Below are 24,008 nucleotides of genomic sequence, written 5' to 3'. Positions count from 1 at the left end.
AACACATCTTGATGTCTAATGCATGCAATGTTGCCAAAAGGACAATTTATACTGGACCTGTCTTGACTGGGTCTCAATTTCAGTGTTGTGTTATGATTATGCTTCCTATTATGAGTGACCTCGCTGAGTCAAGTTCACCAGCTGTTCTGTTCGTCCCATTGATCATGCACTTCACTCCGATCCCAGCCATTGATCTCTACACAAACCGGACCGTACAAGTTCAGTGGGTGCAGTGCATGCCTGCTCTAAGCGAACCACACGACATCGACTATGAAACGCCGCAATATTAGCCTCACAAACTTGCATTCTTAAAAAAAAAAAAAAAAAAAAAAAACTAAAATAAAAAAGTTCAGCCATAATGTTGAAAATATTTTATAATAAATTCATTTATTATAATATTGGCACGAGTATGCCATAATATTTTGCATGATTTTTATTCCAAATGAAAACACTCGTGTATTTTGGTATATCATACATTCATGACATCTTGTCGATTGAGATTTATTTTGCTTTCCATGTCCTAACTGCACTTCGCCGCACTACACCTACACACACCATCATACACACGGTTACGGCTTTCGATTATCTGCTTCTTACAGTGATAAAATAAGTGGAGATGAAATGCTGAACGGAGGAGCCATGATTTGATGTCTACGGACCTAGCACAAGGGTTTTAATCTTCTACAATGGCTGGAGAATGGCTTGAACTCGAAAGTGACCCAGGTAACTTAACAGGAAATGAATATCAGAGGCAGAGTTGTAGAGATAATAGTCAGTCAGGGTTGAACACAAAGAGAATTCCCAAATTCCCAAATTTATCGGTCCCACGTATTCGATGACATCTTGCAATATAATGTAGCAGATACTAATTACTAGAATCCTAACGAGTAACGTAGAGTTTTCTAGGTTGATTCGACAAATACACTTGTACGCTCTTCATTATGTCTCTTCGCTCTCTATCCAACGGTTAGACTAAAGTTATGTGTCAGTTTATGTGAAGTGTTCTGTTAAAGAAAAAAAGTGCAAATAAGAAAGGTGCTAGAACGGTTCTATTTGTAAATTTATTTTGTTTTTCTAACTTGATTTATGTAAAGGAAGAAAGATGAATAAACTTGAACTTGAACTTTTTGAGGAAAGTTTTGCTGTGGCCTGTGCATCTTGATCAAGTTGTTGCCCAACATACAAAGGGCCGCTGAGGGGGAGTGACTTCAGTCAATGCAATGCTGAAGTTGGAGATCGATTGGAGGGAGGGAGATTTCAGCTGTTCTGCCCTAGCCTATAAATAGCGCTTCCAATCATTCTGCTTGTTACGCTCATGAGAGCAGAACCGAGTAGTAGACAGAAATCACCCTCATTCGCGTCCACTTGGTACTCGCCGTAGTCAGATTCAAGTCTCACACCACAAAAATACCTGCTCATAAACCTCTCCCACGATCCCTGTCTATTATTTTTCCATCTTGAGCCTAATACTCGGCAAACAAACTACAGTACATTGTTACATGTAGGGTAACATCCCCAGTATTCAGTCACTTAAGCTTTTTTGCAATATTTTTCAAACTAAAATAATACATACGTACGTCATATCTACAGCAATGTATGTGAAATAGATCTACAATTTATATATCAAATTTCTTTAATCTCAACTTTCATTTTGTTAAATATCTCACAGAATTGCACAAAATCCTTAAATATTTCACCTTGAAAAGGCCCCAGAATACGGTCACCGCAACCAGTATTCGATCACGCGATGTGCGCGTTCAAAGTCATTGATGCGTGTTCAAGGCAGCTTAAAAAATGTGCACGCGCGCTACCTTGTTGGCGCAAAATTGCATCGGGGACCGTTGGTGACCGAATACTGGGGCCTCGGCACTTGCATTCAACCCTTGTACATTGAGACACTGTATCGGCACGTACGGAAATTTTGTTTTTCTTTTGCGTTTTTGAGGATACCATTACACTCCAAGCTTGTGATAAGCGAAAAATCCAGCGAGAGAACGGCGTATTTCTCGATTTTTAGTGCTTTTTCGGCGACCCGTACTCTTAAAACTGGGCCTTATCTGCGCGCGCTTTTGGAAAGTAGCGCCGATTCTGCACTTTTGACAGTAAAATTTGGGATTTTGGATGGATTTTTGGAGGGGGCTAAGGGAGTTTCCTGTTGTGAATGAGTGTGCAGGTATGTGAATTGATGTGATTTGCGTGTGTTGTGACAGTTGAACTTGCTGGCTGGTGACTACTGATAAGTGACCGAATACCGGTAGCTGACCGAATACTGGTGCCCTTACCCTAGTAACAAAAAGATACTCACAAAATGAATGAAAATACAAGGATATACTGTATATATGTAGATCATTCCGGGAAGTCCGCTCATGAGGGGGGGGCTCCGTCTCACACAGCACTCTCCCCCTCATGAGCACCTGTGGGGTACTCAAGAGACTCCCTCCCCGCAGTGCTCGATCATGAGGCCTCCTCTTTACTTCTCATCCATCTCACATCTGATATATAAATGGTCGCAAATTCGCACTGTGATTTTTTGTTGCACACACATGTCCGCTCTCCATGATGTGAAGAAGAAAAATTCTATCTACATGTATTTGTTTTGACAGAATTGTAGTTTTAATCAAAACAAATAGATGATTTTTTTTTCTTCTCATCATGGAGAATGGACATGTGTGCATAACAAAAAATTACAGTGCAAACTTGCGACCATTCATATATAAGACGTGAGATGGATGAGAAGTGAAGAGGAGACCTCATGAGCACTGCGGCGAGGGAACTTATTGAACCTTCATGAGCGGATTTTCCAGACTGAGATCTACAGTATGTGCCTGTATCTAGAGTGTACACTTTTTTATGCTAAGACTGTCTGCATTAGTTGGAGCCTTTCATCAGTTGTGCGAGTTTTATACTCTGTGAAGGTTCTGCACAGTATTGGAAGAAGAGAAGAAGAAGAAAAGTGTACGTATGTGTGTCAGTGTGTGACTGTGTGATACAATGAGGTACATTCAAAAAATGTGCCATACATTACTCTCGTGCAAGTGTAAATTCCATTTCAGAGAGTTCATAAGAAATGACTAACTTCAGAGACACACTGGAATGATTTTCCTGCCTGTGAAAGTGAGCAACAGTAACACCTAGATTTAATTTTGACACCATTTATGAAAAGTTGGTGTATATTCATTGCAACTGATTGACAATTGCCCTACATCGACATAAATAAGCACTGAATTGATCAGTGTTTTAGTAGTAGCCATGATAAAAAATCATGTGGGTATATTGTCCAGTTGGAATAAGTCTCTGGGTATTTTGCATTTCTTTCAAGTACAATTGTACACATAGTGACTTTACCTTGTCATGTATCTTTTTTTTTCTGAATAGGAGTCTTCACTCTACTTGTTCAAGAACTTGGTGAGTTTCTCCATGTGACAGTTTTGTCTGAAAGTAACATTGTAATATAAGGATGAAAATATGTCTCTCACAGTTGTGAAAAGTTGTAAAAAATATGCTAGTATTTGTCAATCAATTGTCCCTTAAAATCTCAAATTTGTACCTTCTTTCTTCAGAATTTATTGTTTCATAAAAGCCATTTCATAGTTAATAGACATTGATATTTTTGTATTTGTCATTCAAAAAATGAAATCTAACTGTTTGTGACAATGCATAGTATACAGTGTAAAGTACCCCTGCAAACTGTGTGCTCCTCCAGGTACTAAAGGTGTGCAAGTAGAGGAGGTTTATGACCTCCAGAAGCCCATAGAAGGCCCCGTCTATGGCTTTATATTCCTCTTCAAGTGGATTGAGGAAAGAAGGGCACGGCGCAAAGTGCAGTCTCTGGCTGACGATGCTTACGTCACCAATCCCGCAATCCTCCGCGACATGTTCTTCGCACACCAAGTGAGTTTTAGTCAATCATGTAGTAACTGTATGTGGAATTGTGACTTACAGTGAAAAGAGCAGATCAGGGTCACTACACATGTTCAATGCTCTGATGAGATCTGTGGAAGAAGTGAGAAATGTACAATCACCACTACAAGTATATACCAAAATATGTGTAGCCATGCTGTAAACTGACTACACCTTCCACAATTTTTAAAGGGATATCTTCTAGATCCAAAAACATAATCCATTTGTAAAAACGACTTTTACAGGTCCATTATAGTCTCCAAATTGTCCTGTAAAATAGGAGCCGTCATTCCATGTTTTCATAATACCAGTTTGACTGTTACATGTACTGAAGCAATATTTTCTTCATTCAGACAATATCTTCTTCTTCTTTCTTCTTTGTATGGCTCAATGTGCCTGGTTGATGCCATATGATTATTATTGGTTGTTTATGAATTGGAGTTAACTACTAGAGGGGCTGGCATCATTCACCCAATTTCTGGTGTGGGTATGTGGGTTGATGGGGGTTGGGGGACTGGGTTAGCACCCTGATCTTTGTGATCAATTTATCATACAATGTACATGTATGCACTTTAATACATTCCTTATTCAAATGATATAAAGAGGAGCATATTTAAACTGCACATGATCAGTAATTGTACTCTTAACATCTGTACTGTGTGCCAGGACCATGCAAATGCAGTGTCAAAACATTTGGGGGAACATCATTCAATAAGTTCATGAAAGATTAAAGGGAAATTCCAGACGATTTTCATAATTTCACATCATGTAGTACATAAATCGACAACTCCATGTATAGATTTGTGGAATTTATTGTGGTTCTTGAGCAGAGAAACAATACTTTGAAAAACTTTAAACAAATTACACTGAACAAGGATGATGACATAGGAGGTTCACATATTTCAGAAATGTAGCAGTGTAATTCCATTACAATACCGCTTGCTTGCGAGTTCACCTGTGTATAATCTATGCATGCCTTCTTCTTTTGTTCTGCTTCCTTGAGTCCCAACTCATGCAGTCTTATGGTGACTCTGCCATGTCATCATCCTTGTTCACTGCAATTTGTTCTAAATTTTGAAAATATTCTTATTTTTCATCCCAATCATCACAAATACTGAAACTCTGTCCTCTGTATAACTAATTTATAGTTGTTCAAATGTAAAAATCTGAAAATTATCCGGAGGTCTCCTTTAATGTCAAAGTCTTAGCTATCGCAAGATGGTGAACAAACAGGGAAACAAACATTTTGTAGGAGTGAGGCCTCTGAGCCTCTACCCTCCTTGCTCTTTTTCCATTTAGGGAGAAGGCAGAATTATGTTCCAAATACAGCAAGGCATCTCATTTTCTGTTGCTACATTCATATCATTTCCTAGATTGTTCCAAACTCCTGTGCTACTCATGCTTTGCTGAGTGTGCTCCTGAACTGTCCTGACATCTCCCTTGGCAAAACATTGTCTAACTTCAAGGATTTTACCAAGAGTTTCAGTCCCGAGGTATGAAGTTTGTAATGGAATGTTTAGTCTGCATTTGTTTAAAAATCTGTGTATTAATGATGTTCCTGTAGATAGTGCTGTTACAAGGCTGTTTTACGTGGATTAATCTCAAAGATGGAATATGAAAAATGAGTTAAAAGGCAGTTGACGAGGAGTGGCTGAAACAAATTATTTAACTAAACAACTTGTGCCCATGCTTACAATTTCAAAATTGTCTTTGGTTGATGTACATTTATGTCATTACATTATATCTGCTCCTTCATATTCAGCAATTACAATGTGTATCGTGTTGAAGTTTCCACAATGTATCAATCAACAACTTAGGGAAAACAACAACAAGGAGTTGATCTGTCAGCTAAATCTCGTACTTTGGCCAGAGGTTGTAACCTATGTGCACAATTTCTCAGTGAATTGTCTGTAAGTCTCAAGTGAAATGAGCTTCCTTACATTTCTCTTGGAAAATTCTGTATTTTGATAGTGCATCCTATCATTGAAGTGGAATTTTTGTATTCTTCATAATTACTATATATTCCAATTTCCTGTGAACACACTTGACTATATATTGATGTTATCATATAATCATTGAACAGTGAAATGAACAGTATTGAAGGTTCAGTTACAAAGAAGAAGAGTTTAGAAGTTTGCCTTCAATTTTATTCCACAGGATCGGGGTGAGGCAATAGGGAATGTCCCAGAGATAGCCCGGGCCCACAATGCCCATGCTCATCCGGAGCCTCCCCGTCTCCCGGAGAAACAGACTGGTGTCATCACAAGGGCCGGGGAGACATTCCATTTTGTCAGCTACGTGCCAATAGAGGGCAGGCTTTATGAGCTAGATGGCCTCAAACCTGGACCTCTTGATCACGGTATGCACCAGGCTATAGGTGTATCATTTCCAGCAATAATTTCAGATATTACACTTCATATAGTGAATACACTTATGTAGGCAATCATTCAGTCTTTCAGTTATGTATTACCTCATCAGTCGTGCAATTGAAATTTTGATGTGCAAGATCATTAGTGATATGTTCCATCACTGTCCAAATCATATTATGCAGAATAGTTGAAATCTGAATTTGAAAGTCAGGTCATTATAAAAGAGGTGTGAAGTGAGATCAAAATATTTGTTTTTAGGGTTGGGTTTTTTGGGTTGGTTTTTTTTTTTTCATAGTTTTTTAAGTGATTGGTGATGAGGAATCACAATTGTAATGAGACCATGGTCTTACTTTGTTGTGAAAAGAACATCACTCCATTTTCCAGGCATAATGTTCTGGATGAAAGCATTTGCTGACTTTAGCCAGTCATCTTTATAAAAATTGATATCAGATTGATATTGATATTAGACCCTGCTCTTTATGAGTATTTTGATGAGGTCTTCTATATCTAAGTTGTGACTCTTTCATCCAATCTGAGGGACAGTGTTTGCCTTTTATAATAGAGACTACATGTAGCTCAATGAAACTCCACATTGCATATCTGGTTTCATTGGGCCTTGAACCAGGGACCTGCCAATTTGAAAGCAGCAATGCTTCCAACACTTCCAGCCACTTCACTGCATGTTGCACCAGAGCTTTGAGAGCACCACAGCAAGACTTGATTCAACTAAAATAAATTTAGCACAAATCAAACATCAAAAGTTAAAAGATAATAAATTTTGGTTGTCCTTTGCTTTACTTCATTCCAGGCCCATGGGGTGAAAAAGAAGAATGGACCGCCAAATTCCAGAGGGTCATTGCTGAACGGCTTGAGAATGAAGGGTAAGTTAAGGGTTAATTGCAAGGAAATTTGCTATATTTTTTTTTCTATCTATCTCTTTCATTGCTGAGATGTGATAAAATTTCAAGCTATTGCTAGTCAGGTTAAACCCTATGTGTCAAAAAGATATGCTCACTATGACAAGGGGAAATTTGTGTTGTAATTTGTAAAGTCAAAATACACTGCAAATAATACAAAGCAGTCAAGCGAGCTGATAAGATGAATAGAGCATGCGCTGGGTTCACAAAATCTTTTCTTATACACTTTAAGGGCACCACAGTGTGGTCAGCAAAAGTCAAAATCTTGTGAGCTTAGTCATTACTTCTACAATTTTACCTACATGTACAGATGAGATTTGCAGCAAAATACACACACTACTACAATATTGTACTTTGGAAAACATAAATTTCACAAAAATACTCGCAATTCTGAGACAGAAAAAGAATAGATATTGATAGCAGAAAATCTGATCTTGCCCGGTTCCCATCTATAAGTTGATACAATGGGAACTGGTATACTTAATTTTGCGGAAGGAATGGGTTAATTTTATGTCAATATTTTTGTCTTATTTGTTGTTGTTGGTCCAGAGGGTCGTCGGACATCAGGTTCAGTCTGATGGCAGTGGTGGCAGACAAGAAGATGGCCATTGAACAGAAGCTGTTCACGCTTCGATCCAATCGACAAATCCTGCTGCAGACCTTGAACTCGGTCAGTCCTTGTGTTGCCAATTTGCCCACTTAAAGATTCCCCTCCTGCAGGGATTTCCCATTGATATACACCTCTGATGTAAAGTATGGCAAAATATGTATGCAGTGAAATGATAAAAATGTTCCAGGAATGGCAATCTCTGATGTGAAAGATGTATTAAAATCCATGTTTGTATTTGTGGTTGATTTTGTCTTTTTGATATGTTGTGGTATGACAATTTTCTCAGTTGATTTGTAATATGTGACGTGGCAGCATGAGCTCAATGCAACAAATCTGTTGTGAGTTAAAAAATAATCGAACACTTAATGGTTGGGTATTATTATTGAATTAAATTTGTTAATTATGGAGTGATGATTATGGCCCCTCCTTGTAATAATGTACACTAGAATGAATTAATACCAGAGGCAATCTGATGCTTTATAATAACAAGAACAGAATTAGGGTTGAAACTGTCAAAATGGCAAAGAATGTGTTGCGTTGACACAAACAGTTATGGTCATTGTAGACTGAAGGTTCAAATGTGAATCACTGGTCGAGAGTTAGGTACAATTGTAACTACATGTATGTGACACTTCAGCTACCAGCAAAAGGATAATAATCTGTTGTCACCCTGTTTTGAATCCTATTTTGAGTGCACAACAGAGTAGCATGCTGGCTGGTGGAATAAAAAATTAGTATTGCCTGGTACACCATAGAATTAACATTCTATGGTGTACCAGGCAATATCAATTTTTTTTTTTCATAATGTTCAGACTGCACCTCTCCCAGAATGGTGCCATGTGTGCATCAGCAAAGAGTTTGATTATGCTCTTCTCTCTATTTATCTATCTATCTGTCTATCTGTCTACATTGTATCTATCTACCAATCTATCCATCCATCCATCTCTCTCTCCATCTATTTATCTATCTATCTATCTATCTATCTATCTACCTATCTATCTATCTATCTATCTATCTATCTATCTATCTATCTATCTATCTATCTATCTATCTATCTATTTATCTATCTATCTATATTGGCTGTTCCCAACCTATATCCTAGATGTGTTTGTCTTGCCTAATCATTTCAGTTGGTTGAGTCGACTCAGAGACCATCAGGAGATGCGTCGGCAGGCGCAAGGCTTTCCAGTGCTGGCCCCGTAGCCTCCTCCGAGAAGCCAGCAGGTCAGGTGAAAGAAGAGAGACAGTCCGTCCCAGACACTGACCACCACCCAGACTCTGCTCCATTTCCTCCTCCACTGCCACCTCCACCACTGCCATCATCAGTATCAGAGGCGGGGAGGAGCTCCCTGGAGGCAGAGTCAAGCAGGGAGAAGGAAGACGGGGCTCATAGGGAACATTCCTCAGGTAAAAAGAAGAAGAAGAAAAAGAAGAAGAAAAAGAAGCAGATCTCGAGGGACAAGGGGCCGAGTCCAACACCAACGTACAAGTATGTGCCTTCTCAGCATAACCTCAATTTCTCTCAGCCCAGTCTATCTATATCTCTCAATCTGTGTTAAGATTGTCATACATTCACTTGTTTTTTAGTATTTTTTTGTTTGTTTATACCTCATTGTTCACCCATTTTAAGGCAGAAATTAAGTGTGCTTGAAGCCACTGTGCAAGTTTCCTTATAGTTTTGAGTCTTATCGCTTAATTTGTCAATTTGTTTTGAAATAGACAAAATTGTGGTGTTTAAATTCCTCAGTAGGTATTGAAGACAGGTGAAAACAAGGGAGATCTTCTATTAACCATGACAAATATTTTCTTTCATATTTCAAATCCAAGATCCAGAAAAATTCTGGAGAGTTGCCACTGTGCATATAATTAATGGGGATGCGGACTGAACTTGTAAAGCAAAAATGAATAAATGAATAAATAAATAAATACATGCAAATCAGGTATGGGTACCTTCTACTTTAATAGTAACTCTGCAACTACTAATTGAAAGTCTGTTTAAGGATATTGCGGTGACATTGCATGATCAAAGACTGATGCACAGCTGTGTCACTGAATGTCCTCTTTAATTCTTCATACTCCTCTTCCTACACAGACTACCAGCAGCCTTGGATACCCATAATTATTGCAAGTCACCTTTGTCCTGTGACGAATTGTCGGCTTCCAGCCTCAACAGTGAATCGCCAGACTCAGAGAGTGATGAGGAGAAAGGTGGTGAGAGACATCCAGAGCAGAAGAGCCTGAACAGTGTCAAGGAACACATAGATGAGGATGAGGAGCAGGGACTGCAAGCCCTCCCCTCATCAACGTCATCATCATCCACATCCTCATCGTCGGCTCCAGAAGGCGGTGATGAGATCGCTGTGAAGGAGGAGGAAGAGGTTGACGTGGTCAGCATCAATTCCAGCCCAGCAGACTCCAAGGGGGATGTGCTGCTGGTCACAGCAAATGAAGAAAAAGCCGGGATTTGTGCCGACAGTGAGGTGTGTGAGGATCCTTCGAAAGACTCTGAGGAGACGAAGGGAGTGGAGAGCACGAGTGCAGTGGAGGGCATCAAAGTGGAGCCTACCCCCTTTGCTACCAGTAGACCACTGCTTTCCTTCACCGCCAAAATCCCTCCAGACCTCTGCCAGCCCCTCACCATCCACACCGCTCCTGAACGAATGTCGCCAGGCTCCCTGTCGCCTAGCAACTACAGTACGGACACGGCCTCGGAGGCGGGCAGTGCCTTCAACTCACCGCTGGTCAAGTCGGCCAGCCAGTCACGCTCCAATAGTCCCACGGCGAGCAAGCTCGGTAAGTTCCAGCAGTGGAAAGCCGGCGCCAACGCAGATGAGCGGAACAAGCTGGAGGCTGCCATCGCGAAGATAGAGGATGAGCGAAAGCAGGCCATCATTGATGAGGGCGGTGACATCGGAGGACTGGATATCAACAGGTATCCCTTCAAAGAAATTATGAAATTGTTGTTTCATAGAGAGCACTTGCAATTACAGTGTACAAACACCTGTTTTGCCAAAACTCTTCGCTTATGAGGTGGCATGAGGGAGCTTTAGATTTGCAACGCAGACGTTTGAGACGATTGTGTTGGACGTTCTCCTCTCTCCCTGCGTCATGCTGAAAAGTAGCTTTAGATTACACGAGAATGCAACCTACAAAAAAAACCATTTTTTCACTTTAGAAATCACAGTATAAGTACAGATCAATCAGTGTGATGTTTACAGAGAGCTGCAGACAAACACATATTTGCAAAGTTTTCATGCCATCACCAAACTTCATGCATCGTCAGTCTGTATGCAATCTTGCCTCTCAGAGCATATGTCAAAACAGTATATTCAGTTTGTTTCTTGTTGTTAAGAAGTATGTTTATTGCTTCTTTTTTATATTGTTTTGTTTTTGTAAACAAGTCGATTCGAGCTATGTTGTTAAGGCCAAGAAACCTTAAATTGTGTTTAATTATTTTGTATATTTTAGTAATGTATCTATTACCATCGTGCTTGATCAAACAGGCTGAAGTCATTGAGGAAGAGACCTGGTGTTGACTTTGATGATGCAGACGTTCAGGCCAAGAGGCAGCTCTTCAACAAGGATGGATCAGGGGGGCGTGGCTCCGGTAAGCGGGAGGCAGGGGTGTGGACCAAGATCAAGAGGGCCGCCAACAAACAGGATGACACCCAGCACTTCACCCCTGGGGTAAGCCTCCTGTTCACAATGGGATGGGAAAAGGGAGCTGTGGCAAACAAGATCCTGACAATTTTTCACTCCAGTGTTTTAGTCAGGAATTAACATTAGCATTTGCACTGCACCACTAAGAATCTATTTTGGGCCACCAAATTCCCAGAATACTATCTTTTGGTAGTGTGATCAGGCACTTAAGACTGAAAATGGATTGTAATGTTTCCATTTATTTTGGGCCACGAAATTTCAGATTTAAACTTAGATTGTAATTGAGAAAAGTTGTTGTCAAGATCTGTTTTAGTGACTTCACAACTGACGGAGTTCACAGTAGACTTATCAATAACTGCTACAACGTAGCGCCCATTTCAATAGCAAAGAGTTTTCTAAAAGTTATTCAATTTTTTGATCCTGTATACAAGTTGTAGGACAGTGGGATTACAATGTATGCTTATTTCAGATCATGATTTAAGGAACAAAATTTTAGGATGCCTGATTCTTATCTTCATGTATTGTTACAGAATATTTGGTATGTGACTAATTTTGAGATTTACTTTATTATGTATTTTGTTGTAGACAAACTTTCCTCTTTTCAGACACAGCATACTTCTTAGAATGTATTTCTCTTTGCAAAGAATCATGTCAGAAGGTACAATGTATGTAACCAGTCATTATTACATTAATTGTGTAACACACTTTAAAAGAATTGGCATGTGTTCATGTGAAATTACTTTCCTATCATTCCATCAGGAACTGCTTGATGTTCTGAAGGGAGTAGAGAGTGAGATAAGTGTATATGAGCAGAAACTACAGGATGAAAAGGAAAAGAGAAACAAATACAAGGTGAGTTCATCTTTTTAAAATGCATTAACTGATATATCAAAGTAGAGCAAGACAATAATAAGCTATCAACCAGGTTAGAATGTTGATAATGCACATCTTATTCTTACTACGTCAGTTTCAGTTTTATTTTATTTTGCATTTCATCATGAGAATCAGACATAAAAAAATACAGCACAATTTATAATTTGAACAGCAGGGAAAGCATTACATTTGTGATAAATATTCATGAGCAGAATCATGTGAACAATTCAAAACCAACAGCAGATTTTATATGTAATTCTTTTGTATACAGGCAAACGATGTAATTGTTTGCTAGATCGTAAATTAGTATATGGCTCAAAAGGTTGAAAACAGTGACTGAAGAATTTGTGTGTTTATCTGTCTTGTGCTGTTTTAATTGTCAATACATATTGAGTAATGCTTTATTCACATTTAATAGTGAAAATCATATCATCAATTTTTCAAGATCTCACATTCAAACAAGTGTAGATTCCCATACATTATTCCTTTTTCTTCTCTGCTTTACTTGTTTTAATGTAAATCGACATTGTGCTGATGTTGTTATCACTCTGAGCGATTATTTTACCACACCAATTACACACTGGTGTAAAATAGAAGTTGGCACATGTGCCTGTCATTGAATTATGATAGTAAACAATCAGTTTTCTCTTTCAATGCTACCACAGGTGGACGACAACAGACGCACCCACAACTACGACCCCTTCATCTTCACCTTCCTCTCCATGCTGGCGGAGCAGGGCAAGCTTGCGCCCCTGGTGGAAAAGCACGCCCTCATCAAGCGCCGCCAGGGCATCTCGCTGGGGCGCCTCCAGAGGAACCGAAAGCCGGACCGGCGGCGCAGGAAGCAGCGATCCCGGGGTATTCGCAAGAAGTCGGGCAAATACAAGTAGAAACCCCCACAATGCTGTGAGCTTGAATTGGCTCAGACTTGTGTGTGACCTTTGACCCATATTGAATGGTGCACGTGCAACTCGCTGTAACATCAACATGTTGATAGTATCATATATTGAATGTCAAAAAAAAAGGTGTCACAATTAGAGATGCACATATGGCAAGGGTTTGCATAGCAGCATGTTACCAAGCTGGACACGTACACACACACACGCTAGTATATATACCGCACGTTATTGTATAATGATATATGCAACACCCAACTTCATTACCAAAGGCTCTGTGTGTGATCTGTGTTCTACTGTGATCTGGTTGTGTCACCATTTGTGAATGCTACAGCTTGAGGTACGGTAGTCTGAAGAAATATTTCTGAAATACGCAATTCCCTCAGTGTAAAAAAAAAAAAAAAAATGGATGCACAATTATTGTTACACCTGAGAATTTAGGTGTGCATGTGGTCTGGTGTTTGCTTTCCAAAGTATATCAGATGCATGAATTGAATAATTGTCTACAGACCCATCAATCATGGTGAGTTGCAAATTCGCTAACTGTATTGATGGTGTACCAGGTACATGTATGTTGATATTGGGTCTTTCCATTATCCTATAATGCTGAAAGTGCTTTTAAAGCTGTAGGAAAACCCAGCATAGTGTCCTGCACATCGCCATAGATGTGTTTGCGTAGTTTGTACACATGACGTCACTACAATTCTATAAAACTCTGCTCATGTACAAGAAAAATATTGAAGATTCCTATGGAATCACATATTCAGTAACCACTGTGTTGCCATGGTAATAGGATGATTGCGTAGAGTATGGGAATTGTTGATTTCACAGTACTTAAAATCATTTAAAGGACAAGTCCACCTTCATATACATAAGGAATGAGAGAATGCAGCAATATTAGTAGAACATATTAGTGAAAGTTTGAGGAAAATCAGACAATCCGTTTAAAAGTTATGAATTTTTGAAATATCTGCGCAGTCACTGCTGGATGAGAAGACTACTACAGTGTATGATGTCACATGCGTACAACGATATAAGGGAAATAAAAAGAGAAGTTCACAAAACTTAACTTTCTTAATAAAGTGCACATTTCTTTGACTTGTCACTGACGTATATTAAGGGTAATATTATTCCCCCTGCCTTCTGAAAGAGAGAAGTTGAGTATTCTTTCATTATGCGAGAAAAATGGAAATATGTTGAATTTTCTTTATTCTTTCTTTATATCATTGTACTCATGTGACATCACAAGCCATAGTAGTCTTCTTATCCAGTCGTGACTGAGCAGAAACTTCAAAAATTCATAACTTTTGAACGGATTGTCTGATTTTCCTCAAACTCTCACCGATGTGTTTTACTAATATTGCTGCATTCACTAAACCCACATGTCTATGAAGGTGAACTTGTCCTTTAATATTGCTGGTAAGCCTGTTTCAGCTTCTCTAGCTGATTGAGTGTATCTGGTTTTCTTAAAGGGGCATTCCGGACGATTTTCATAATTTCACATCATGTAGTACATAAATCAACAGCTTCATGTATAGATTTGTAGAATTTATTGTGGTTCTTGAGCAGAGAAACAGTACTTTCAAAAACCTTAAACAAATTACACTGAACAAAGATGATGACATAGGAGCCTCACATATCTCAGAAATGTAGCAGTGTCATTCCATTACAATACCGCATGCTTGCAAGCTCACCTGTGTGTAATCTATGCATGCCTTCTTCTTTTGTGCTGCTTCCTTGAGCCACATCTCATGCATTCTTATGGTGAGGCTGCCATGTCATCATCCTTGTTCATTGCAATTTGTTATAAACTTGGAAAACATTCTTATTTTTCATCCCAGTCATTATAAATCCTCAAACTCTGTACCCAGTATAACTAATTTATATATGTTCAAATGTAAAAATTTGAAAATCATCCGGAGGTCTCCTTTAATGACAGTAACAGTTTGCAAATGTAATCAAAGGTTACCAAGATGTAAACTTACCCCAGGATCTTGATCGTTGCGATTGCTGCTGTCATTTAAATTGTTGAGTGTGAGAGCACGACCCTATGTAATTAAACATTCTGCAGAAATGAAGCATAAGATGAATGCAGATACCCTGAAAGCGGCAAACCAGCAACAAATAGGCTTTGAGCAGTTCAGTGGTTGTCATGGCAACTGCCATTATTGCAATTTATGACATTGTGGAGGCTAATGTAAAACAGTCCTGTAACTGTTGTAACCAAAGTTTTGCACATGAAACTGTACCCCTGCCAGCCCCCCCATAGTGTACACCATGCGTTCTGAAACTGGTTTTTCATCATAGAATGTTTTGTGCCAACTCTTCCTACTAGTTATTTTAGATGGCTGGTGTACGACATTCAAGACATACACTGTAGATTTGTCTTAACTGTTGTCAAGTGACCACAGGTGTGTGCTGCTCATCCTTTGCCTGAAAAATCATGTAATAAGATTGTACATGTATATGCACTTGTATATCTGTGAATAAATTATGTACTATATATGCAGTCAAACTTGTATTCAGTCCTGGAATTCCCACATGCTGTGATTTAGTCATGATGTTGCTGCTGTTCTACGTACGTATCCACTATTCACACTTGAATATAATTAATGACATTATATTGTTTGCAGAAAGTTTACTTTGTGCACAAAATATAAAATTTTCTGCATCTACATAAATAATCACATACAGCATGATCCAGTGCATGCTTCTTTGTTAAAATTGGACACTTGGAGTTGTACCATAAATGTGCTGGTCATTTTGTTGGTGCATTCAAACCCAAAGTTTCAGACCAGTGGGCCGTAGGGACAGAATATTCCTGTCAAACTAGTGCAACATTTCTTAATACTGAGTAATCTGTTGAGGATGAGTCCCGAGTATACTTGGGCAGGTGTCTGTCGGAAATACGTGTTGTAGCAAAATCAGTCTGTCCTCAATAGGTCAATATCTCGGAGTATCGGGACTAACAGTAGCTGGCACAATCACTCATAAATTTGTAGCTCCAACCTGTGCATATCTCTTTTTCCTCTCTCTCTCTCTCACTACTTCCATCTTTCTTCATGTCTTCCTCTTTTTTTCCACCTTCTTTCTCTCTCTCTCCCAACAATTGTTGACTTCAAGATCAAACAAAGATAGAAATCAACCAAAGGTCATTTTCATTCAGTAGTAGCCATCTATTTTTAATTTACAAATAAAATAGGTGTTTTGTTTTTTTCAGGTTGGTAGTACCATCCCATAATCACACTGTACAAATAATTTAGAGTATTTTTTTTTTTTACCATAATCATAAATAGAAGATATACAGTATAGACACTCCATTAAAAAAATATCTGAAATAATGAGTAACATTCACGGGGACACAACATATTCCATCATAGGTGAACGACACACGAGCATATGGTCACAGAATAACAAAAGTTACACAAAAATGTCTGTGAATAAGTACAAAACAAACACACACTCAGAAACGGTTACAACTTTGCTACCACTGAACAGTAGTGAGTACTGAATGTAGAGAAAGTACAGTATGACACGATGAAGAGACACTGCAATTTGAGGAATATCTTCTGGTGTTGATCACACCCACAAATGCACTGGAGTACGCAGTAGCTTCTACTCCGCATTTGCAATCTTGTTGAATGCAAGATAATTTAGAATACACCAAAGTAACATCGTTAAGGGGAAGTTTGTATGATAGTTACAATGGCTGGCAGTGACCAGTACAAAAAGGACGGAGTCAATATAACCCTTGTACTTTTAAAGAGGATATTTGGACTTGGTTTCCTGCATAGAGAGCTACACACATCAAATGGTGTAGCGAACAACAAAAAATGGAAAAGAAAAGAACTGAGAAAACACAACAAATGAAATAAGAGTGTATTGTGCTTAGTGTCTATAAATGTATGTGTGCCTGTGTCTGTGTGTGTGTGTATGTGTGTGTGTGTGTGTGTGTGTATGAATGGGATCAATAAATACTCCTTCAACATTAAAAAAAAAAAGTATTTCACGTATATTACAGTCTTTCTCTCATGAGAAACAAAAGTGCATCAGAAACATTTTCAACAAAGCCTTACGATCATTACAATTATCACAAATATCACTGAATTTTTGGTTATTTGTATATTATCCATCCAGGTCACACATTCCATTCATGCATGTAATGGGACTCTCAAGGAAAAACAGGTTTCTCCTTACTATCATCAATAGATTTGCGAAAAAGTTAGAAATTTGTCCAATTCGTGGAAGCAGCATAAATGGTGCATAGAGTTGATAAAAGGCAGCTATATACACATTGCATGATTGAGGAAAAATAAAAGCAACCAAATATTCTGCTGATATAGTATTTACAACATACAAATTTATATGTTCATAATTTATACTATATAAAAAAAATAGTAGAAATAATTTGGGCACTGTACAGCTAAAGATGAGCATTGTGTTATCTTTCTCAATCAACAAGGTGCATGTTGAGTACATTCTATAGACAACAAGGCAAAAAGGGAATGCTAAAGAATGTACACAGACAGTCAAAATAGTAAACTTTACATCAAATTGAAAATCACACATCTCAAGTAATTAAGAAAGTCTACATTAAACAGAAAAATGGCACACAAGTTTTCAACTGGATACAAGATCTTAGGAATGTTGCAGAAATGTGGTTGATATAACCAAGAGTTTATAAACAGCACAGTAATTGCAACAAATGTAGCTCATGCTGGATACATGTATGTGTAATAAATTATACACAGTGATTAGCACATTTAGTGGTCAAAGCATAAAATGACAGATATGTAAATGCAGGTAACTTGTGGCAGAAACATATCAATATTCTTTTTCCCTACCCTGCCATGCCCCCTCCTTTTGAGAAGATGTAACCAACTACAACATATATCTGACGTATATTTGGCACTACATGGTGTCTACATCTTTAAGCCAGAGCTCTGCAAAAGTCCTATGTAGTTGGCAAGAGTGGTGATACACCTACTCACTCATTACAAGACTTTTGCAGATCTATTACCCAGTCTCTCAAAGTGGAGCTAGCATTAAAGAATAGGAAACATATTACTGCCTTAATCTAATTTGGTGTGAGATATTTTCATGTAAAGCCTATGGCCACTTTCAAAATAGTTACCAGGTATTCATAAATAATCAGAGACTGCTAAAAATCAATACAAGTTTATTTATCTGCCTTTTTCATACTGTCAATCCACATCCAAAGAATATGCAAATTCAATTTCCCCATGAAAATTGTTTGCATGTCATATGCTTTGAATTCTACAAGCAACATGAATATGAAAAATAACCCTGTTTTTCTTGGAAATCCTTTCACACAAATGCAAGTGCAAAATTACTGAAAGCTCTATCAAAATGCATGCATATTATTGTACCTCCCCTTTTTTCCAGGCCAATGGAAAAAGAATCGACAAAGATGGTTTCTTATTGATCAAGAGGCTGATGAATAAAGGGTTGCTTACTCAACACATTTATCATAAGGTAAAATTAGTCCAACAAAAATGACTTCCATATGGCATGACTGGAATGATTCCATACTACTGTAAAAGTGGAAATTTTCGCGGTGTTGAAATTTTCGCGCATTTCGCGCAACCAGAAACTAGCGCGAAAATAAAAACACGCGAATATTTTTGCTTGCCATACGTTCCTGTGCGTGATGTCTTGATTCCGCGGAATTAAAAACACGCGAAACTCTTCTGACCCGGCCTAGCGCGAAAAATTAGTCGCACGAAAATATCCACTTTTACAGTAAGCTAAACTGGTCTCGCACTTTCCAAAGAAAATGCATACACCCAATATCTGACGGAGATATTCCCTTACGCAGGTTGTAAACATACAATGTATCTATACATTCCAATGAGTATTAAAGGCATGAAAACATTCAACAAAAATTTTACCATGCAGAAAGTGCACCCACTTAACCCTGATTGCGACATTAATGAGATCATAATTGATATACAGCTGAGTATTATTATCATTCCACTTTTCTTTCTCCAAACTCACCTAACCTACTTGTATCTACAAAACTATCAAGGTTGAGTATGAGTTGCCAATTTATAGGTTTTCAAGCATGATTTTCACCAGGAAAAATGAATGCAGCAGAATCCATGAAAATAGTAGAAAAGGGAATTTAAAAAAAATCTTGGCATATTAAATTTATGAAAGTAGCATGATTTAGTTATCTGATGAGTTTGACATATACATTGGCTAACATGATTGATTACAAATGATTTCTTTTCTCTGATCCAAGCAGAATTCCACTTCACTCTGAATTGCAGACCTGTAAAATATACATGACATGATGTGATCATTATATCTCTACGACCAAAACTAATCACTACAACAAAATGCACTGTCTGTTCACATATTTATTTCGCCAAGACTATCAAGGCAAAGTTTTGGTGGCCCTGTTAGAATGCCTACTTGTTGGGTACACTGTCAAATTCATATCTGTTCATATTAATCATACCATACTCTTCAGTTAAAAGCTGAGAAAAATAATTAAGTTCAGCATTGTTCCTGACTCATAAAATTTTTATATGATTTAAAGTATAATCACACAATATTCAATGAGGCCACAGTTCACAAGGCAAAGTGAGAATTCAATCATTCGCAAATTTCCTGGCAATCTCCAAGCAAAGATGTGATAGTTTCTGAAAGACATATTTTTTCTTTTTATTCTTCTTAATTTCTTTACATTGCTTTATACATGTAAAGCTTTCATGATTGAGCAAAGGAAGGGCTTAATGCTCCACACCTTGACAAGCATTAACCCTATTCTAACTGGGCTATTTGAGACCAAGTTTTTACTGAGGGGGGGTCAATTTGACCCCCCCCTTCAGATCTCGGCCGCCGATCGCGCGATCACCGCGAAATTTTGCCTTAAGATAGAGCTGGATGTCAACTACAAGATTACATCGTCATACAATAGAAAAATATAGCCTTTCTTTTTTTAATAAATTAATTATGCAAATTTGTGCATGAAATCATATTTTCACCTATAACTCCATTAAAAAGACTGGAGGATTGCTAAATTTTTGTGTCAGAATTCCTCAATACACATCAAACAATTTTTGTGTAAAAAAAATAGCTCAATTGAAATTAATTTCTTTTGTTTTTATTGTTTTGTTAATTTCTTATGTATTTTATTGTTTTTTCAACCTTTTGTTTTCCATTGTTTTTTTGCCAAAACTTGTTGCAGGCACTTTTTCAGGCTTATCTACACTAGAATTGATTAATTTCAATGGTTAAAAGTTGAAATAATCTAATTTATATCAATTTAACCAAAAAACACAATTTGCATTGGATTTGCACACGATACCATGAATTTGAGCTGTTTTTTGGTTGACATGCATATGCAAAACATTACGTAACTTCAAAACAGTGTACCCGGACGTCGCAAATTTGGTCTCAAAATATGCGGGAGACTTCAATGAAAAAAGTCATGAAACGACGCGGCAAAAGCTTTGCGCGTTGCGAAATCGTGGCACGAAACGTCGAGGGGGGGGGTCAATTTGACCCCCCCCCCCCCAGTTAGAATAGGGTTAATTCATGAAATACAAGTTTACTGCTGATGCCTTGGCAGAACACTTTGAATAAGAACTCTAACTGATCTAAAGCTCTACTCTGAAGAAGACTAGGTCTCACATCCACAGCTACAGCATGTAGTCTGTTGACATGATTGCACACTGCCGTACATGGCATCTATAGTAGTGTCAAGGCATGGCAATTAAGGATACAATTAATACACATTACAAAGGACATTAGTAAGAATTATTCACTGAAGTCTAACTTTGGATAGCAGGATAATTTTACTATTGCCCGACCAAATAATGTGCATTATTTGTTTTATGGAATGGTGACATGATTTAAATTCTCGAGCAGCAATTTTTGCAAGATGCCCAAGGCCAGCACCGTGCAGCTGCAAGTTCACTTAATCGCACACACAAACTATTGCAATGCAGCTGAGAGCAGACAAACAGTCGTTAATACCAGTCATTAGTAAACTAATGCCCAGTGAATATTAAAATTTGGGCCTTCTGGCAAAAAGAATAGACTCGCCATGTGATAGCTCTCAGACACTCACTTGATTCAGATCCATGTCACCATTTTACGATTTAAAGAATTCTTTCCTCTTTCTTATGATAGACAGTAAAGGTGATTTGCTTTTGTGAAAGAAAAAAAGAACACAAAAAAAAAAAAATATGTTTCAATGCATTCTTCAGGAAATATGGCATTGAAACCATATTTTTTTTAAATGCAAAGAGCTAAAGACCTGGGCCCAGTTGTATGAAACAGTGGTTGCCCTGATCTGAAGTGAAAAACACCTTCACTAAATCAATGCAATCTGTTACTATTTCAAAAGCTCTACTGACCCAAAGCACACCATTGATGAACACTCCTCACCTCATATCATTAGCCTCATCAAATCCCATTGGGCTTTGGAGGACTACACAACCTGATCTTTTGACTGTAGAAGGAAAGCACAGCAACTCTTGGGGGCTATAACTTTCCTTTATGCACCCAGGACTCCACAGGGTACATTTTAGTAGGCTGCAATAATTCAGACACAATGGAGTATGAAACCTGTCATACAGATGCCTTTAGATACCAATAATGTCATGCAATACATGTATCCAATACTGGCACTGAGATGAGTGGTCTATGGGGAGATTTAACATCATCCATAGATCTGGAGTTCTTTTAGTTCTGTAGTTAATAGATGGCTTGAAATTGCAGCCCAACAAATTTGACCACAAGCCATTTTTGTCTGGAGTCACCCTTGGGTGTAGAGATTAGCCCTGGGTGCCCGTAGATGGCAGCAACATTGAAATAACCTCACACCAGTGCTGGACACAGTTCTCTTCTACCTCAGCAGCTCAGCTCAAAAAGAGAAAGAGGGTATGCTGCCCTTGTCTGTTCTCAGTTGTCTAGTTGACACAGCATGGCCACACCCCTGTTGATCCAGTGGTTTGGTTTCCGTGACGACGGCAGCTGCATCTCCAGGACAAAGTTGGTAGAGTGGCCGGTGGTGGACAAAGTGCCCCGCCTCACGCTAGTCTTGTACACTGCAAAATCCAAGAAACATAGAATGAACACTTCATGTGTGTCTCTGTTGAACAAGTCTCTCAATGAATCTTTGCCACGCATCGACATAAAATCTATGAACATGGTTACTGCTGCTTGATAGCTCTTGTATTTGCATGACAGCAAAACCTAACTATGCATCTCTTCGGCACCTGATACTGCTGTCTCTCTTGTGAAGTTGTCAAATTTGAAAGACAAAGCTACTGAAGGACTACTAAAATCCAGAAGTACTCATAATAATCATCCATTGCATGTTCAGGACTGCTGTCTTTGATGTAATCATGAGGCATATTGCATTACTGTTTTACTTATATGAAAGACACTTACCTGGACATGAATATGACTGCCTGGTCTTCAAGTTGGACTTCTCTGTTGGCTTCACCCAGATCTGATGGTCAGAGGTGATGATGGTCAAGGAAATTGACAAATCTATGTGGCATGCCACAACTGAGCTTTATAGACATCCACAGGGCAAAGCAAACTTTACTCATAACCCAGCTAAAGTATTGCCATATCTGACAAGTTTACAAATAAGCACTATGTACATGTACAATCAAAACTCAACAGTAGAGTCTAACTTGTAATTGTTTAACAGATTTGAATATGCTTCATTAATGTCTGATTCTAAACTCTGAAACTAGGAGACAAAAGCTCTTTTACGAATCATGACCATCACTTCTATCACTATCAACATCACAGTAATCTTTTCTTACATCATCATTCATTTTGGGACTACAAATGGTAATTTGTACAATGTACATGACAACTCTTCTCATTTTTGTTTGGTGCATCTGTGTCCACACGAATGATGACATATTCAGTGTCAGTTACATCACTGCTCACACTATATCTTCTACAGCAAAGTGATAAAGAAATCTTTTTTAAAAATCTCTTTCTGCCCATAATTGGCAATCATTCTAATATGGTAAATTACCATTGACTACATTCACAGACTTCAAAATGAATACTGTAAAACACAGAATGTTCGCATGCATTTTAATTTCGCAAATTTTGGAAGCGCCGACATTTGCAAAATTAAATTGCATGCGAAAGTTCTTGCCTACACAATATGCATTGGATGCCAGTGGCATTTTGCGAAAATTTCATGCCGCGAGAAAGGCCATCGGCTCCAATTCGCGAAATTTTCATGCAACGAATATATCATGATGTTTTACAGTACACCACCATCACAGAAAACCCATTTGCAATCCTCTACATGTGTCACAAATAACTACAGCCATCCACACAGAATATTTTTAAGAAAGGATACAACTGGCAACGTATCATAGAGAATCTTGGGCAGCGATTCGGCCAGGAGTTGAGTTGGCCGATCCCATCTTGCTCCTTCGATGAACAGGCCCTTCACATACACACCATCACTCTGGAACCAGCAAATATGAGACATGTGTGAAACATCATGGATGTACAAGCCAATGCATATGTGGGTGTTGGCAAATACATATGTGTCAGTATTTTAATGCACATACACAAACTTACTTATCTAAAGGTTTACATAAATTGAAATAATATCTTCATTTCTAAACCACAAAATTTGTGCATGAATAAAAAAAAATAAAATTCAATTATAATGGCACAAATCGACTGTTGAGAATGAGAAGGGCGTTAAGTTGTCTTGAACACCATGAGTTTAGTGGCAACTTTACGCCCTTATTATTCTCAA

The 24,008-nt window shown here is 38.2% G+C and overlaps 2 protein-coding genes across 2 annotated transcripts in view; one reads left to right on the top strand and one right to left on the bottom strand.

Moving 5' to 3' along the window:
• Window positions 1-602: 602 nt before the first annotated feature.
• LOC140239774 (ubiquitin carboxyl-terminal hydrolase BAP1-like) lies at window positions 603-13,369 on the top strand. The gene is made up of 12 exons (XM_072319597.1): window positions 603-723; window positions 3,376-3,405; window positions 3,704-3,891; window positions 5,274-5,393; window positions 6,058-6,259; window positions 7,078-7,150; window positions 7,736-7,856; window positions 8,927-9,285; window positions 9,889-10,728; window positions 11,300-11,483; window positions 12,216-12,308; window positions 12,995-13,369. Exons 1-12 carry the CDS (start codon window positions 687-689, stop codon window positions 13,217-13,219), a joined length of 2,472 nt encoding a protein of 823 aa, XP_072175698.1. The 5' UTR covers window positions 603-686; the 3' UTR covers window positions 13,220-13,369.
• An 8,738-nt stretch (window positions 13,370-22,107) lies between these two features.
• The window catches only part of LOC140246163 (dynein axonemal heavy chain 3-like), a 124,135-nt gene continuing 122,234 nt past the window's right edge, over window positions 22,108-24,008 (bottom strand). Inside the window, exons 82-84 of the mRNA XM_072325603.1 lie at window positions 23,598-23,708; window positions 22,655-22,715; window positions 22,108-22,308 (exon numbers count right to left, since the gene is read on the bottom strand). Of these exons, the coding sequence (XP_072181704.1) occupies window positions 22,163-22,308; window positions 22,655-22,715; window positions 23,598-23,708 (318 nt within the window). The 3' untranslated portion in view covers window positions 22,108-22,162. The remainder of the gene's footprint in view (window positions 22,309-22,654; window positions 22,716-23,597; window positions 23,709-24,008) is intronic.

Source organism: Diadema setosum, chromosome 2, assembly GCF_964275005.1.
Source record: "Diadema setosum chromosome 2, eeDiaSeto1, whole genome shotgun sequence".
Taxonomy (NCBI): domain Eukaryota; kingdom Metazoa; phylum Echinodermata; class Echinoidea; order Diadematoida; family Diadematidae; genus Diadema; species Diadema setosum.
The sequence above is the reverse complement of the archived record's forward strand: the minus strand, read 5'-3'. Positions and strand labels throughout refer to the sequence as shown.